We start from the raw sequence: 17,679 nt of genomic DNA, 5'->3' as shown, positions 1-17,679 counted from the left end.
CGCGAGATCATGACCTGAGCGGAAGTCGGACGCTTAACTGACTGAGCCACCCCGGCGCCCCCAAATCAATATATTTTAAAATAAAAGTGTCTCTCACTGTCACATAAGCAGGCAGCTGGAAACACACATCAGGGAAGACTAAACAACATTGATGGGGGACTTGCTGGAAAACATCAGCTGCGGAAGCGCTTTTCTGTGTGTTCAAGAGGAAGCTCAGCACGGGTGTCAGTGAGGCACCGAGGATAAGTTAGCACCAAGCCCGGACCTTGTCTTCCACACGCCCAGAAGGCCCGGAGGAGGAGTGGAGGGGCTCAGGGTTACTGAATGTCTGTGTCACTGCCATCTGGGATGTCCCTCCCTTGTAGAAGGAGGAAACGTTGAATGGGAACAAAAATGTGCCCCACGCCCTCTCCCAGAAGCGGGGAGCGAGGAAACACTGCCCATTCCCCGCCAGTTCAGAAGCCCCTCGGTCAGGACGCCCCTGGGGAAGCCCTCCGTGCCCTGGGGAGTGGGGAGAAGCGGGGGCCACAATTTCATTCCAGAGCCAGTTGTCGCTCCTGACCGGACTGCCTCGTCTCCTTGCTCTGTGCACCCTAAACGAGTCAGAGCCGGCTGCGCTGTTCGTCCAGCTCAGAAAGCTAAATGCGGCTTCTCTCCTCCAGAAGGATCTGGAAGACAAAAGACACCAGGGGCACAGAAGCACCCCTCCACTCAGCGGAGGCTGGACAGGTGGGGGGAGGGTCTTAAGTGATCCTGTGCTGCTGAAGGTTGGAGGGGACCCCACCAGGAGGGGCTCCCATCTGAGCTTTGTCGCATCGGCCCTGGCAAAGATACACCAGAGCAAGCTCTGTATTTCCTTGTTCTCTCGTTCATCCGTTCATTCCTTCCTTCCTTCCTTCATTCATTCAACAAGTATTCCGTGTAGATGCAGGAGTTGGCTGCGGGAAGAGGTCTGGCTTAGAGGGAACGGCATATGCAAAGCCCATATGCTTTCCCATAAGCCTTTTCCTCCTTTTCTGGACCAGAGTTCGTTGCAAAATCCAGACAAGTGACTTCTAGAAAGTCAGACTGATTGAAGTTTGAACCTCAGATTCGTTTCAGCTATAGCTGTGTGGCCTCGGGCAAGTTCTTTGACCTCTGTGAGCCTCAGTTTCCCCTTCTGTGAAATGGGAATAGGAGTACACGTCTCCTGGGTCTACTGGGCTGACGTGAGGCACCAGCATGGGGTGGGGGGGGGCCTGGCGCAGAGGGTGGGAGGGAGCGTGTGTTAAGACAAGGATGGTCGCCCCCCGAGCAGCTGCGGTGGAGAGAACGTTGCACGGAGTCGCCCAGACGTGGCTGTGTCTCCGACCCGCCCCGTTACGTGGACAGGTCACTCACTACCTCTGCCCCTCAGTTTGCTCATCCGTAAAATGGGGAGAACAATAATAATCCCATAATAATCCCTTCGCTGGGTGGTGGTGAGGCCACGATGGGCTCACACCCACGCAAGTGCGCTGCACTCCGTCCCTGGCCGCGGGAAGGCGGGGATTGGACGCGGGCTGGACACAGGGTGACGGCTCGGGGACCAGTGGTAGCTGTGCCTCAGCTCTCCGCCAGGAGCCAGGCTGAGGGATCCCCGCTCTCTGCTCTCCACCCGCCCAGGTCTGGTTCAGTAATCGCCGCGCCCGTTGGCGGAAGCAGGCAGGAGCCAACCAGCTGGCAGCGTTCAACCACCTTCTGCCAGGGGGCTTCCCGCCCACCGGCATGCCCACGCTGCCCCCCTACCAGCTGCCGGACTCCACCTACCCCACCACCACCATCTCCCAAGGTGAGCGCACGAGATTGTCCTGGCACCTCAGCCGCGCCCTGCCCCCCATTCCTCCCTTCCTTAACTTAGAAGGAACAATAAGGGCTATTTATTTCTCTAACGTTTATTTATCGTCGAGCACAAGCACAAGCAGGGGAGGGACAGGGAGGGAGGGGGACGCAGGATCTGAAGCGGGCTCCCCGAGCTGTCAGCACAGAGCCCGACGCGGGGCTCGAACTCACGGACCGTGAGATCATGACCTGAGCCGAAGTCGGATGCTCAGCCGACCGAGCCACCCAGCCGCCCCCAAGGGCCATTTTCTTTTTAATGGCTATTTGTTTGCACGTGGACAGACGATTACCACGGGAACAGTGAGTTCCTGCCTTTGAACTTCTTGGTTTTGCCAACAGGCCACAGAGCATCCAGGTGAGGGTTAACAGGTAGCCTTCCCGCACACGTTCAGAACGGAGCTTCTCAAACCGTGAAGTCACATGCATCTGCTGCGGTCTTATTAAAACGCAGAAGTGACAGACAAGGCTACTATCCCTCCCTGGACCCCTCCCTCCATCCTGTCTTCCCCCTCCTCTCTCCACCCTCCCTCCCCCCGCCCCGGGGCACACATTGGGAGCCCCACTACCCGACATCTGACTCATGACGCCCCTGGGGCTCCCTCTTAAAGGGCCGGCAGGCTGGAGTTCTGGAAACTGAGGAGAGAGGCAGGGGATCCTCCCTATGATTCTTTTTCTCCCCTCCCTATAATTCTTGATGAGAAATTGACGATGATGGTCTCATCCCCCGGAAGGCTGCGTGGAGGGGCCCTGACAGAGCAGAACAGCAGCCCAGCAGCCAGGAAGAGAAATGGCAGCTCGGACCCTGGCCCCATCACTCAGTGGCCTTTTCGCCTTGCACGAGTGCCCGGCCCCTCCGAGCCTCGGTTTCCTCATCTGTAAAATGGGAATCCTGTGCCCGCTTCACACCCTTAGACAGTATTTGCAGAAGCACCTGGCCGGTGGTCGGTGCCCCCAAAATGCTGTCGGGGCAGGCCTGGGTAGATTAAGAGAGTCCCCAGTGAGGTCTGACTTTCAGTCCAGAAGACTTTGATTGAGCACCGTGTGCCAAACGCTGTGCGGTGTGGCCGGTGCAGATGCCTGGAGGTTGTCTGGAACGTCGGTTAGCTGTCAGTCGAGCCTTGGCTAGTCCCCGGCGTCCTGTCCAGAAGCCAGCTGGTCCCATCCTGAGTAGCGAGGGGAGGTCCCCTCCGTCCGCTGGATGGCGACGAGGAGGAAGAGGCTCGTGGCTCGCCTTCCACGCGGACGGTTCTTTCCCTGCCCTGGGACGCCCGCCATCTGGGCCGGGGCCACTGGCTCAGGCCCTCTCCTGGGTCTCTCCGCAGACGGGGGCAGCACCGTGCACCGGCCCCAGCCCCTCCCGCCGTCCACCATGCACCAGGGGGGGCTGGCCGCCGCGGCCGCCGACACCGGTTCTGCCTACGGAGCCCGCCACAGCTTCTCCAGCTACTCAGACAGCTTCATGAACCCGGCGGCGTCCTCCAACCACATGAACCCCGTCAGCAACGGCCTGTCTCCCCAGGTAGGTGGCCTCACCAGTCTGGTCCCTGGGAAGCCGCGGGCTCCGGGGCACCAAGAGAGATTGAGAGAGAGAGAGAGAGAGAGAGAGAGAGAGAGAGTTAAAGTGGGAAGCCGGGATGCCCCCGCCACCCTTGCTGGTCAGGACCCTGGGATCCTTTGCCTGGGCTTTATCTCCGAGCCGCAGGCCCGGGTGACCCTGCGGGCAGGTACGGAGAATGGGTTTCCCTGCTCCTGGCCACCAGAAACAAAAAGCTGTTCCTGGCCCCCCAGAGCTTGTGAGTCCGGCCCCCCGCCCACCTCATGGCTGTTCGGTTCACGAAAGTCAGGCATTTTCAGGCAGCGTGTTGGCAGAAGCCTTGTACCGTTTCCTGTGGGATGCTGACTGTGGTTTTGGGGCTTGGTTCTCGAACCAGGAGTCCTTCCTGGATTCCATCCTGTGCTCCACCCATCTCTTGCCTTTCCCCAGGCGTGACCACCGAATGAGAGGCAGGACCGCCTCCTGTTGGTAGAGAGAAACGCGGCTGGGGTTCTAGACTGGGGGCTCTGCTCCCATTGGGTCTTGGAGCTCGTTCCCTCGTGTGTGATTGGTTGCTGGCTGCGTCACTCGTTGCCGGGGCTGTTGGAAGTCGTTGGGGCCACCCTGCGATCCAGTGCACAAGGCATCGCTGAGGCTGATGGTGCTGGCTGGTGGTTTGGGGAGCAGGACGCGGGGATGCTGGCAGTCCTGGTGGCTTTGAGGAGCTGATGGGCTCCCTTCTGTAGCCACAGCGGGTTCTCAAATATCCACGGAGGAAAGGCGGAAATCCAAGGCTGGTTTTGCCCTGCCTCCCACCTTCTGAGTGTGACACAAGCTTTCCTGAACGGCTCTGGTTCGGTAGGAAGGGTGAAGGCTGGAAGAGGGTTATACCCCAGCTCCGCGGCTCAGGGCGTCGGGGAAGTTAGCATCTCTGAGCCCCGCTTTAGCCCGCGTTGAACTAAAAAGTGATTAAACCGGGTGCTGCTAACCTCCTAAGAAGGGTGTTTGTGCTCAGCTTGCTAACTGGCCGAAACCTTAGCACAGAGGCTGGCACAACATAGGGGCCGAATAAACATTAGTCCTCGTGTCAACCCCCCGCCCCCCACAATTGCCAGGACGATACAATCAGTATGAGAACCCTGTTACTTGAAGAAAAAAGGGGGCCAAAGGGATGGTCCACTACAGCCCCCAGGCCACGTCCATCTAGCTTCCTGCTGTTGTCAATAAAGCTTTATTGGAACATAGCCACGCCCGCTTCTTTACAGATGTCTGGCTGCTTTGGGGCTGTAACGCCAGAGCTGAGAAGTTTCAAAACAGATCACGTGGCCCACAAAGTGAAAAATATTTGCTACGTGGCCCTTATAGGGAAAAAAAAAAAATTGCCAACCCCTGGTCTAAAACCTTCCCGAGGTTTTAATTTTCTGCATGGTTTTGGGTCCGTCGCCGTGTGCCTCCATTAAGTGAGTGTGGTGGAGAGCTAAGTGCATTTTAGTCTCCTCATTTACTTATGGGTAAGATCCCTTCACCTCTCTGTGCCTCGATTTTCCCCATCCGTGAAATGGGGATGGTACTAAGCCTCTGTCTGGTAGGGTTGTTGAGGATGGGATGAGCTGACGTGCACCAAGTCTTCCTCAGTCCGGGGCAGAGTTGAGCGAGCCGCTGAATGCAGAGCTCCTAACAGTGATGCCCGAGGTCCTCTTGGGGCCCACATTAGGGGCCGGGGCGATGCAGCCCGCAGACCAGAATGCTTTCCCGGTGGAAGCTCGTGGGCCTCTTTGGCGCTCAAGGCCATGACTTCCATGCCATTAGTGAGGAGGACGAAGCGGCTGAGCTGACCTTCCAGAGTCAAGAGGCAGACAGGATCCCAGAGCTGGCTGGGCGGCCGTGGCTGCAGAGACCCGAGGTCTGAGGATGTGGTCCAGGCCTGGCCTCGCGGTATGAAACAGTCTGGAGGAGCCTCACTTGGAAATCTGAAGAGGGATGTTGAGATTATGCAGGCCAGTCTTCTCGATTCATCTCAACAGGGCCCGGGAGGCGTTGGCCGGGCCAGGGCCCGGAGTCCGGGGCTGACCACTGCTCCTTGCGGCCCACGGGGCTGAAGTTTCTCCCCAAAGTGGCAGTTTTGTCACAGGGCAGACGAGAGACGAGCAAATAGGGGGCGCTTGGCTTCTGGAGCACGATTCAGCGATGAGAGGGATACAGAGCAAGGATGTTTCATGCACCGTTTGGGCCCAGAGACCAGCCTCGGGGAGGGAGCGAAGACGAGAAAAAAAACCCAGCCATTACTGTAAGCAGCCAGTAGCCCACCCTTCTCCCTGCCCGAGCTGGACGCTCACCTCTCCTCCCAGACACCCTCGGGAGGCTTTCCTCCACTCCTCAGGCGGAGAGGCTGTCAGGATGTGATGGATTGGGCTGACTCCGGAGACTTGCCCAGAGGTTCCCACCAAAGGTGTGAAGACAGATGGAGGGTCTGACAGGGGCAGAGGGGACCAGGAGGTGAACAGCTGCTGGCAGGGGAGAGGGGGCCGTGCGCAGGGTGGGTGGGAGGGCAGTCCGGGTGCGCTTCTGTCCGTGTGAGCTGCCGGGGTTAAGCTTTGAACACGTCCTGCGGAAGGGGACAGCCAGGGGGGGGTGTCTGGGTCTGTACCAAAGCTGCTGGTATTTGTGACTCCCCGTAAGCTCCCTCCGCCCTCTGGGCAGGCCAACCACACACCTCTGTGGTCTTGGGAGGGGTGGGGGGGGTACACGCCCCACCAGGACAGACCCGCTTCCCAGGCCCTGCCTCCCCACCGGCAGGGAGGTTCTCCGGAGCTCCCCTGGGTGAGAGGGATGGGATGGGGTCTGTCTGGGCTGGGGACGTCACCCCCCACCCGAGACTGCAGGTCCTTACCACGCCCCCCCCCAGTAGCCTTGGCCTTTGTTCTCACAAAAGCCCAAGGTGATTATTGTGTTGTGGGGGTGGGGGTGAAGTTGGGGCTCTGCGGAGCACCTGCTCCTTGCACTGGTCAGTTTGCTGCTGGCTGGAGAAGTGCCCCTTCCCGGGGCCTGAGCCGGGTCCTTGTCTCCGAGCCATCCCGGGAAGGGGGGCTTGTCAAGGCTCAGAGACTCCACGGAGAGACTGCCTAGCCGAAATCCCCTGGGAAATCCATCTATGCAGATGGCTCTCAGGCTAACAGATACTTACAGAGGGCCTACTACGTGCCAGGCACCGTTCTAGGCACTGTGGATGAATCAGTGAGCGTCAAGGATGTCACCGTGCGGAGGTGACAGTGTAACAGGACAGACAGACAATACATAATAGAACGGCAGGCCATGCGGTGTATCTGATATGCTGTTGACAAGGGCAGCTTAACTTGCCAGCCCCTGTGACTCAGACTCTGTCCTGAGAGTTTCTTATATGGTAAATACTTGGTAGCAAAGCCAGGCTTCAGCCCTCATCTCTAGAGCCTGAGAACGTAACTAACACTGCCCTCTGCCTCAGAGATGCCCTCTCTCTCTCTCTCTCTCTCTCTCTCTTTTATTTTTTTGGAGATTGGCTGGCAGTAAAAAAAAAAAAAAAAATCCTGTCCCCTTTAGCTCCGCAGAGGGGAAAGCTCATTCAGCCCATGTCATGGATGAGAAAACTGAGGCCAGGACCTCAGGTTAGGGGCCAGTGGGCAGAGTTGAGTCACACGGGCAGAGGCCTCCTGAGAGGTTTAGACAATAATGAGCCCAGCGCCTCAGCCATGTGCAAAGCTCAGCTTTGCAAGATCGGGGGCTCAGCACTCGGTAAGATACCCCCAGCTTTGTGCACGGGGTCCCCGTGAAGAGGTACCAGGAAAACAAATACAGTTTGACCCTTCGACCATGTGAGGATTAGGGGTGCTGAGCCCCCCCCCCACCCCACGATTGAAAACTCACATATAACTTTTGACTCCCCCTAAAATGTTACTAACAGCCTACTTCCTGTTGATCCAAAGCCTTGCTGAGAACATACGCAGTCCATTAACTGCTTATTTTATACGTTCTGTTTCTTTGACGTTGTGTCCTTACAATAAAGCAAGCTAGAGGAAAGGAAACGTTATGAAGAAAAGCCTACGGAAGAGAAAATACATTTGCGGTGCTGTGCTATATTTATTGAAAACCTCCATGTATAACTGGACCCACGCCGTTCAAACCTGTGCTCTTCAAGGGTCAGTGTACTGCCCGTGCGATCTCGTCTCTGATGGCTTGTTGGGGACTTGTTGCAGACCCTCCCACCCAGCCCGCTCTCGCCCCGTTAGCCCAGGCTGAGGTCCTTGGACACAGCTCTTAGAAAACAACTCAGGACAGCTTAGGACAAGAGGAACCTTTCGTGGTTATGAATTACAGTGAGTAATCTGATGCCCGCTGTGGCTAGGAGTCGCACACAGGGCACGCTGGGAGGCAGGGGTAGTGGGCAGGGAGATTAAGGGGACACCTATATGTAGGTCCCTTAGGATGCCTGCCCTTATAGGATGCCTGCCCTTAAGAATTCCCCGGTCTGATGGGGGAGACGCAGCCACTGCCTTGAGAGGCTCCTGGTCTGGCCGAGGAAGGACTTCGCCCATCCTGAGGAGCCCACAGTCAGACAGAAGAGGAAAACCCCCGTCCTTAGATGCCCTGGTGTGATGGCAGAAGCCAGCGCTGTCCCCGGGGGCTCCCGGTGTGAGGGGAGACAGGCTCAGAAAGTCACTCATGGCCACTGAGCAGTCTGAAGTCCTGAGCGAAGAATCAGGAACACAGTCCCGTCTGGCCAAAGGCTCCGGGCAGGGCATCTGGTGCTGGCAGCTTCTTTAGGGCCCTTGTGGGCGTGTCCCTGGGGTGGGGGTGGGGCGCCCTGGGCCTGAGCTTCCTTCTCCCCCAAACTTTTTCAGTGCAGATTCTAGCAGAGCTGGAAGTGGAAACTTCTGGAAAGCCCAGACAGGGGAGAAAATTGCCCCAAACCGTAGTTAGCTTAGCAGCAGGGCCAGCCCCCAGAGCCCCAGACCCCCAGCGGAGGGCTCCTGCCACTGCTTCACAGGAAGGGGGTGTTTCTTTTTTGCCACCGTGGCTCATTTTGCTCCTTCGTAATGTCCCACATTCATTGTGTCCTTTGCTCCTCGCTGGAGCTTAACAGGAAGGAACCTGTAAAAGGGATTTACATATTTACGATTTCCCCCAACTGAACTAATGAAAAATATTCTCTGAGTGTGCGGTTCATCACACGGCCGCAGTCACAGTAAAACAAGCCTTTTTGTCCTTTTGGGCTCCTTGATGTTCTCTTCTCCTTTCCCTCTTTGGCCCGTTAAGAATTACCTGTGACGGCCAAGGTGGGGTGGATGCTTCCGGAGGGCCGGCACGGACGGGGCCAAATGCTTCGGCTGCTTTCACTCACCGAACCCTGGCCATTATCTTGTGACCTTCGTTTCACAGATGAGGAAACTGACTTGTCCAGGGTCAACTACCTCTCCATCCATCCGTGTGCCTGCCATGTGCCAGGCTCTGCGATAGGTTCTGGAAAGTGGCAGAGCTGGGATTGGAACGGTCTGCCTCCAGAGCCCTCTGTGCTATTCTGTGGTCTCTGGCTGCCCCCCGCCCCCACCCCAGCCCCACCCCCCAAGGTCCGTCCTGTGGTCCATCTGGTGAAGCTGAAGTTTGCAGCCACGGGGCATAGTCAGGCTCAGGGTCCAAATCATCCAATGCGAAGCGTCCCCTTCCTCCTAAAATCGGCAGGAATAAATCTCAAGGCTTTTATTTAATTTCTTGATGAAAAGGGGTCTCCTGAGTGATTTGCCACAGCAGACTTCGCTCCTGGCATCACTTGAGGGCCTCGGGGGACCCAACCCAGCAAGGAAAGGCACTCCATCCGCTGAATACCTGCCGAGGGCCAGATCCCACGGAAGCGTGTGGGCTCTGTGAAGTCATTCAAGCGTCGCAGAAACGCTCTACTTGGGGAAACAGGCTCAGAGAGGTTAAGTGACTTGCTGAAGGCCACAGAGCAGCTGAGCGGCCGAGATGGGACACTGACACCGATCTGCCTGACCCACGAGCCGTGCCTCGCGGTGCCCCTCAGCAGGATCAGTCCGCTGTGCCCCTCGTGCGATGAGCCCTGGAAACTCCGTGTGCTGCTTTCTCCTCTCACTTCCTCCTTGTGTTTTTTTTTTCTCTTTATTGGCGACACTGCGTTTATAATAAGCATTTAAAATGAGTCTTGCTGGACCAGGGACGAGGAAGGAGGAGGGAGTGGGAGATTTGTAGGCAGGAAGACGGGGAGGGGGATGGCGGGGTGTTAAATAGCCCAGAATTTTTTAAAAACTGATGCAAATCACTGGTAGGAGAGAAAATTATGTGCAATTACGTCCTGATATTGGAAGGTTTTGCCTAGCCCAGGCAACAAGATCTCATTAACAAGCAGAAAATAAGATTGAAATGGTGTGTAAAAGAGCTGAAAAATGAATTTGAATGCTGCGTTTGTCCACAATTACCCCCTCCTTCACACGTATTTTATTGCAATTTTTTTATTATTCTTAATCTCTCCATTCCTCAAAGCAGATTGGGGACATCCTGGCATTACCGGGGCATCGGGAGGAGTGCGGAGGATTTCTTGCTCCCCTGAAAGGAGACCCTTCTCTCGCACATTTTCCAAGGTTGGGTTTTGGAGGGATCAGAATTCATTTCTCCGGCTTAGTGGGTTGTAGGAACACGGGGGCTTTAACCCCAGCCCCCAGCCGAGTGAGCGCGCTCCTCTGTGCCCCGCCCAGCCCTTCCTTCTTCTCCTTTCTGGGCGCCTCTTCTGCCTCCGGCTTCCTTCCCTTTGCCTTCTCAGGCTCTCCTCCAGGCTTTCGCTCTCCCAGGGGTCTCTGCCACAAGCCCCCGCACCCCACCCCACCCCCGAGTAGGAGGAAGCTCAGGGGCTAGAGAAACAGCTCTGGGCTGGAGTTCTGGTTCTGCCATTTACTGAGCTGCTGTGTGGCCCTGGGGCAGCTTGCTTAACCTCTCTGGGCTTCATTTTTTCTCATCTGAAAACGGGAAGTGATAATCTCTGCCTCTCCGGGGGCGCTGTGAGGATAAATCGAGAATTCGAGGAAAGTGCCTGGCACATAATAGGTGCTTAATAAATTCTAATCCATTCTTTACTTCTCTGCCTCCCTCTGCCCTGCATCCACGCCCTGGCCTCCTGCTCTGCCTTACCCCCTTCCCCTCCCTCCCCTCTCGCCTACCCTCCCTTCCATTGGTTGGAAAATGCCCGAGTTGGGCTCCAGTCCAGGACCACATGGTGTGTGTGTTCCCCTGAGCCCAGTCCTGGGGGGGAAAGAATGCCGGGTGCGGGAAGCACCCTTTTCTGCTGAACACACAGGATGCTCTCCCCGCTCCGCTCGGGCCTTGGGAAAGGATGAGCAAGGACAGAACAAGTGACCGGCTCAGGTTGGAAGGACACGGCTCTGATCCTGAGTGGTTTTCCCCAGGGTTAGGGAAGAGCTGAGTCACCCCACCCACCCACGTACCCATTTCTCACCGTGACCAACGATGATGGTGGGGGGGGGGTCAGGGGTCAGCTGGTGGGAAGGGCCACAGTCTGTGGCCAGATTTTCTCGGCCCCGAAGCCAAAGGCCATGTGGCAGCATCTGGCCTCCCCGGCTGGCTTCCTCCATACCCAGGACAGCCCAGCTCCCAGAGACCCTCTGCCACAAGCCACATCTGCCCGCCTCTGTCAGGCGTACCAGGCGGGGGGCCGCGGGTACTGTCTTCTCAGTTCATCAGGCAACCCCACGCCCCAAGTGCCCTCTCCCCCTGACTCCTGGCCAGCCCAGCCCTGGGGCAGGGACGAGCTACCAGGCTCAGAGAATCGGCCACGGGGCCCCGGGCATCTGCGAGCCCCGCCATCCCCCGGAGGGACGCACGCTGCCAAGATCCCGCCTCACATCCAGCTTTGCCTTTGTCCACAGTGAACCTACCTCAGTGGGAAAAGCTGAGCTGTTTCCCCCCTGGAAGGGCCAAACAAAACCACCTGCTCCCGTCAGTCAAGGGCTCAGCTCCAGCCCACAGGGAGAGGCCTGGACAGAGCCCCGCCTCCCGTGAACACAGACCCTTGTTTATTTCTCTGCCTTTCTCACCCCCTTTTCCTGGGTGGAGGGGCCAGGGCTGGGCCGGGCGTGTGGGAAGGCAAGACTGGGATCAGGAACTTTCCAGATTGCTGTTGAGAGAGGCAGGTCATGCCTGTGTACAGGAACTGGGGTGGGGGGGTGCGGTTTATTGCTTCTGGGTGACTTTAGGCTCTTTTTTTTTATCTTCGAGAGAGAGAAGGAGGGTGACGCTGACCCGTTCTCCTTTCTTAGAGGACTAGGTAGGATTCTGGGAAGATAGCATCTTAAGTCCACATCCCTGAGTCTGGACAAGAGACGTGGGCCGCTCTGGGACTTGTTTTTGCCCACCACCAAATCGTGTGCAGGAATCTGGACGGCACACCTTGAAGAGGTGTGGGCGGGAGTTTCCCATGGGGCAGAGTAAGGTGGGGAGGGGGGGCCCGGATGCTCCATGCACCCCCGCGCTCCTCAGTGGGACCACAGGCAGTACCCAGGGCCTGATGACTCGTGTTGGTACCACACGGAACCCGGCGTCTGGCACGCAGTAGGCCATCAGCCACGGGTGGTGAGCCCCCTGCGTTTGCAGTGACGCTCTGTTCCCAACAGGTGTTGGAGGCAGCCGATCGTTCAGTCTGTATTTGAATGTCATTACCTACAATGCCCTCCATTTACCTAACTTCTGTTATTCACACAGTGTCTAGGGAGACTCGAAAAAGACATGTACTTGGCTGTCCCTCTCTAACCTCGCATATTTCAGGGGCCGCCTCCCCACCAAAAGTGTCGTGGACAATTTAGTGGGATTTCCGGCTGGCGACGATAGGAAGTGCAGGGGGGTCTGGGGAAGGAAGGGGATGGTCACGGAAGGCTCCCTGGAGGAGTCTCAGCGGGGAGGTGGGGTTTGCTCAGGGGACAATCAGGGAAGGGCTAGGAGGTTGGTGCACACAGGACAGCAGCAAATCATCAAGCGAATACTAAAACGGTGTCTAATGCAGATACATCAGGGACAAGTGGAATGATCATACGGACGGGAGTTCGGATACTGGGTTCTCTACTTACTTGCTGTGTGGTCACAGGCCAGTCACATGAGCTCTCTGAGCCTCAGTTTCCTCAGCTGGAAGACGGGACCGATACTACTCGTCGTGCAGAATTATGACAAATAATGAGACTTTGTTCATGTGAAACACGTAGTACCAGGCTGGGCATATAGCAAGTGCTTAATAAGTGACAGTCTTCCGGTCTCTGCTTCTCCTTGCCCTGATTAGAAATTGAATGAGTGATGTCCTTTCTCTGGCCATTTCCTTTTTGGGACTGGAGGTCTGGCTTAGCCCAGGCCATGCCTGGTCACCGACTGGAAAGGCAGGACATCTGAGCTCCCTCTCCGCTCCGCTTCTCACCCTCTGTGTGACCTTGGTAGATGCCTCCCCCTGGGCCTCAGTTTCCCTATCTGTGCAATGAAAGAGATGAATCAGTCTGTTCGTAAGGCACGTTCCTGCTCAGAGTCTGAGATTTCTGTGGGTTCTTTGTACAAGCACATGAGTCACAGCCTCTAGATCTGTGGGCAGGGACTGGCCCTCCTCTCCAGCCTGCCCCCCCCCCCCCCCTCAGGCTCGTGGGCCCCAGCCTGGGCCTTCTGGGCTTCCCAGCAGGCCAGGGGTTTAGCCTTCCAGAGCTGCCTGGTTTGGTGGGAAAGAATGCAAATAGCGGATTTGTCCTTCTTTCTGATTAGTACGGGGGCTTGGAATGAGACAGTCCCGGCAGATAGAGGGGAAGAAAATGAGGGAGATTAGCAATTAATACGGCAGGCAGACTCGGAGCGGCACAGGCTGGTCCCTGGGGTCCCCAGCGGGAGGGAGGCCGCCGGGATGGCCAGCCACAGGACCTGGGAGGCCGGTGGCACCCCGGGTAGGAGAGGGAGGGTGACTTTGAGGGACCCCAAAGAGTCACGCTCTTCCCTGCCTCCAAGGTGTTGTGCCTGCTGCTCTCTCTGCTGGGACTCCTTCTCCGCCACCCTGTCCCCATCTCAAAACCACTCCTGCTTACTCCTTAGGACTTGGCCGCCTTCCGGGAAGCCTTCGCTCACCCCCTCCTGGTGGGTTAGTTGTGCTTTCCCTGTGCGTTTATCACATCGTATCAGTGTGTTAAAAGTACTTGTATTACTAGGCAGATATTACCTAACAATAACGTTCTCTTTTTTTGAGCACTTATCACAGGCCAGATGCTGTGCTAAGCCCATCACATGGATGATCTCATTTAATCTTCACACGATCCCCTTTGGAAGGGGAGGACCTCAATTATTTCTGTCTCGCAAATGGGGGGACAGAGGAACCAAGCAGTGTACATAATTGGCCTGAGATAAATCGCTAACAAGTGGCCGGCCCTGGACTTGAGCAGCCTGCCTGCTCCCAGAGCCCATGCTCTCACCCAGCATCTGTCGCGAGAATGGTCTGTGGCCCACTTGCTGGTAGGATGTGGGGGGCCCCACACGTGACTCTGATCTCGGCTACTCCCAGTGCCCTCAGGGGCAACAGAGCAAGGGGTACCAAGACGTGGGCTCCGGGGTCCCTGCGCCTGGTTCCAGTCACCAGTACTGTCACGTCCTGCCTGTGCGATTCCAGAGAGGTTCTTCTCTGCCTCAGTTTACCCCTCCGTAAAGTGGGGCTAGCAATAGGTTCCGTCTCCTAGAGTAAGCTGAGGAACAAGCATGTTGAGATACGCGAGGCATGTTGGCCTCCGGCACACTTCAGGGGAGCTGTTTGCAGACAGGGGCTCCAAGGCCACACGTTGAGTTGGGGGCAGGGCCAGGCCCCAGACCTCCTGTTGCAGAATTAATTTTCCCCAGGGTCCCTGAGTTCCCTGCTCCTTCCCGCCTCCTGGTCTAGGTGTCTGCCCTGCCCCCGCCTCAGCCCCGGGGCTGTCCTCTCTCCAGCCCCTCCTCTCTCCTGGCCCTCTCCCCAGCTGTGAACGTTTCTGCAACACCTTTGGGAGTGGGGACAGGTGTTCTGAGCCACCCCAGGGAGTGCCGCTGCAGGATAACAGCTGATGGGGAGGAAACAGGCAGAGGACCTTCCTCCCCGTGTCTCCAGGGCCGTTGTTCTGGAAGGTCAGGCCTGAGGGCCTCCCCCGCTCCCTCCCGTGTGGCCTTGGCCAGTCACTTCCACCCGGCACCTGTTTCCTCCAGAGTGATGAAGGCCAGCACTTTCTTCAGAGGGAGGACAGACTCTCTGGCACCCCCCAGCCCAGCCAGGCATGCCCCCCACCTTCCTTCTCCTCCAGCCTGCCTTGCCTCCATGTCCTGTCCCTCAGCCCAGAACTTTCTCTGGGTCCCAGCTGTGATTTCTTCCCCGCACCCTCCTCTGCTTCCCGCTTCTCTCCTTAACCCACGCCCTCCCCTCCAAGTGCCCCAGTTCTCCCCGCCCCTTGTCCCTCACCCCATTTGCACCCAATCTGCTCTCAGACCCCTTTCCGCCCTCCCTCCTTCTCTCCGCAAACCCAGCCCTCCTCCCCACTCTCTCCCCTAATCTCTCATTCTTCTCCACTCCTTCTCTCATTTCCCGATTTCTCCAGCCCCCCGCCCCCCGCCGTCCCCCCCCCCACCCCTCGCAATCTGCCCACTCTCAGGGCGGGGGCTGGGCGCGGTTCTGGGTGGGGGGTGGGAGAGCTGGGTCGGGGCGGGGGCAGGGGTGGCGTGGGGGGGAGGGGACCGGATCCCCACTCCCGCCCCTCCCTGCGCTCCTCCGCGCGCCTTTGATCCATGGCCCGAGGCCGCCTGACAGTGGAAAATGCGGGGAGACAAAACCACTCAGTCAAAGTGATTCCCAACAACTGTCTCCCCGAGATAAGGACGCGCTCGGGCTCGGGCTCGGCGGCCTGCTTAATTCCTGCTGCCCGGGCCTGGGATCGGGGAGCAGCGCGAGCCCGGCGGCCCCCGGAACACGCTGCCCGCCCTGCCAGCCCAGCCGGCCCGCCGATGCACGCAAGGTGGTGGCCTGGTGGAGGGGCGGATGGGACCAGGGCGAGCCATCCGGCCAGGCTGGGAAGCCGGCAGGAACTCACTTCCGGGGCAGTGTCAGGGCTCCACCCCCACTCCCCTTCATCCCCTCCCCCTCCACCAATGCACATGCCCATCCCTGAGCCTGAAACATTGGCGTCCTCCCTCTCTTCACTTAGCCAAAACCCCATTCATCTCTCTGGTGTCAGCTCAGAGGCCACTTCCTCCGAGAAGCCTTCCCAGACCAACCGTCCAGTCTGGGTGGGCACACTGCCTCCCAGGGTAGCAGTTGGGGCTCTGAATTCTAACTTTCTGGATACCACTGTCTCCCCCTAAAGCAAGGGCTAGGTTACCCTAGTGGCCCATGACTCCGCCGCAAAGCCTAGCACACAGTAGGGAGCCAGTAAACTGCCGTGGGCACAGCTGGACACCGTGAACATTCATTCTCTGCCCAGCCCCGTGCACCTGCCTTCGAGGACCTTCCTTCCAGTTAGTTCCGTCAGAGACAAGCAAGCAAACCAGGAGCCAAAAGCCTCCAGAGAAGAGGCGATATCCCAGACAAGGGGAGGGATGGGGGCAGGGGGGTACCCGTGACCCCCAGAATCCTCCTATGAGGAAGGAAACACCTTCCCTGGGGCTGGCCTGGCTGGGCTGGACGGACCACTGGGAAGTCCCACTGTACATGGTAACCATCTCCCTTGGCAAGCAATACTGCGATTTGGGGGTTCGGGAGGTCAGATATTGTAAAGTAAGGTCAAAAGGAGACCTTCGCAATCCCCCCCAGGAACCTCAGAGCTGTCTGTCGGGGGCACAGAGACCGCCAGGGTGGTCCCATTGGAGGCAGGGTGTGGCAGTCACGGGGAGGCGGCAGAATTCAGCTCAGGACGTGAAGGGGAAGGGCTGTCCACGCCCAGGCCGTCTGTACAGGGAAGGGGTGGCCTTGTAAAGCACTGAGCATCTTGTTTCCGGGGGAGGGGGGCATGCAAGCAGAATCTGGTTTTGTCAGCACTGTTGGAGAGTGGGTTCTTTGCAGTGTGGAGGCTTCAGGAGAGACTGTGGCTCCCAAACCTGTGCATCAGAATGATCTGGAATGCCTATTAAAGATCTAAATCCCAGGCTCCACCCTGACTGGCCGGTCCCCTAGGTCTGCATCGGGACCAGGAGAATCCATATTTTAAAGAAGACGCCCGTGTGAGGTGACCTGGGATTATCAAAGCGCTGGATTAGCAAGCTTTCACCTTGTCAGCCTCACATGAGCACCTTGACCTCCGCTTTCTTTAGGAAGTGACCTCAGGGGAGGCCTCAGAGGAGGGTCTGTTTGAATTGAACTGAGATCCCTTTTCCAGCAATGTCCAAGCCAGAAATAGTTCATCCTAGGAATAGTTCATTTAACCCATTGCCTCCTTTTGCTAAGAAAGACACCCACAATGGCCCTGCATGATTTCCACCGCCGAGAAGGACTCCGGGATTAGCAGGGCTTTGCCGAGGGCACGAGTGGGTATGGCAGCGGCCTTTACCTTCATCTCCGCCTCTGCCCGCAGTGGTGTGGGCAGTCCCCGCTTTGCCAGCAAAGCCCCTGGGAATCTTGTCAAGCATCCAGCAGAAGAGGGGGCCCCGGATGGAATGTATGAGGAAGCCCCACCCCTGCCCCTGTCCCTGGCACCCTGCTGGTCTCTTGCCTCCCCTCTCCCCCCCTGCAGAGAGCATCGCAGGATTAAGGTCCTGTGGGGGCCCTGTCAGGTGTCTTACACAAAGGGCACACCCAGCCTGAACCTGGGAGGTGATGCCCAGGGTAGAAGTTCCTGAGCCTCCCACGGGGCCTGCCTTCCTTTCCCCACCACAGAGAATGCACCCCCCCCCCCCACCCCCCAGCTCCCCATGTTCTTCCCCGAGCCCCCTGGGTGCTGACCTCAACCGCAGCTGATTCCATGTTGCCCCCGTGAGGAGGAAGCAGCTGTCCCAGCTGGGGTCCTGCCCTGCTTCAGCCCCCGAAGGAACAGGAGTAAAGGAAAAGGAGTAGAGTTGTTCCTTGAGCACCGATACGGTCCATAATAATGGCAGTGACCTCCTTGATTTGTTTAGAACGTGGGGGTCCATGAGGCACTTTTGCCCTGTTCACGATCTGATCGTCGCCACGTCCTGAGGGCCTAGAATCGTCATGCCCCTTTTGCAGACTCAGAGAGGAAAAGCTCAAGGTCAGCGGCAAGGGACAGCGTCGGAATCCAAAACCCAGG

General features: G+C 57.7%; 1 protein-coding gene across 1 annotated transcript in view; it reads left to right on the top strand.

The window, feature by feature from the left end:
• The window catches only part of LOC132673856 (paired box protein Pax-7), a 61,571-nt gene extending 56,268 nt beyond the window's left edge, over window positions 1-5,303 (top strand). Inside the window, exons 6-8 of the mRNA XM_078450579.1 lie at window positions 1,645-1,810; window positions 3,183-3,426; window positions 5,204-5,303. Of these exons, the coding sequence (XP_078306705.1) occupies window positions 1,645-1,810; window positions 3,183-3,426; window positions 5,204-5,303 (510 nt within the window). The remainder of the gene's footprint in view (window positions 1-1,644; window positions 1,811-3,182; window positions 3,427-5,203) is intronic.
• Window positions 5,304-17,679: the final 12,376 nt, after the last annotated feature.

Source organism: Panthera onca, chromosome C1 (assembly GCF_046562875.1).
Source record: "Panthera onca isolate mPanOnc1 chromosome C1, mPanOnc1 haplotype 2, whole genome shotgun sequence".
NCBI lineage: Eukaryota > Metazoa > Chordata > Mammalia > Carnivora > Felidae > Panthera > Panthera onca.
This window is presented reverse-complemented; position numbering and strand designations above follow the sequence as displayed.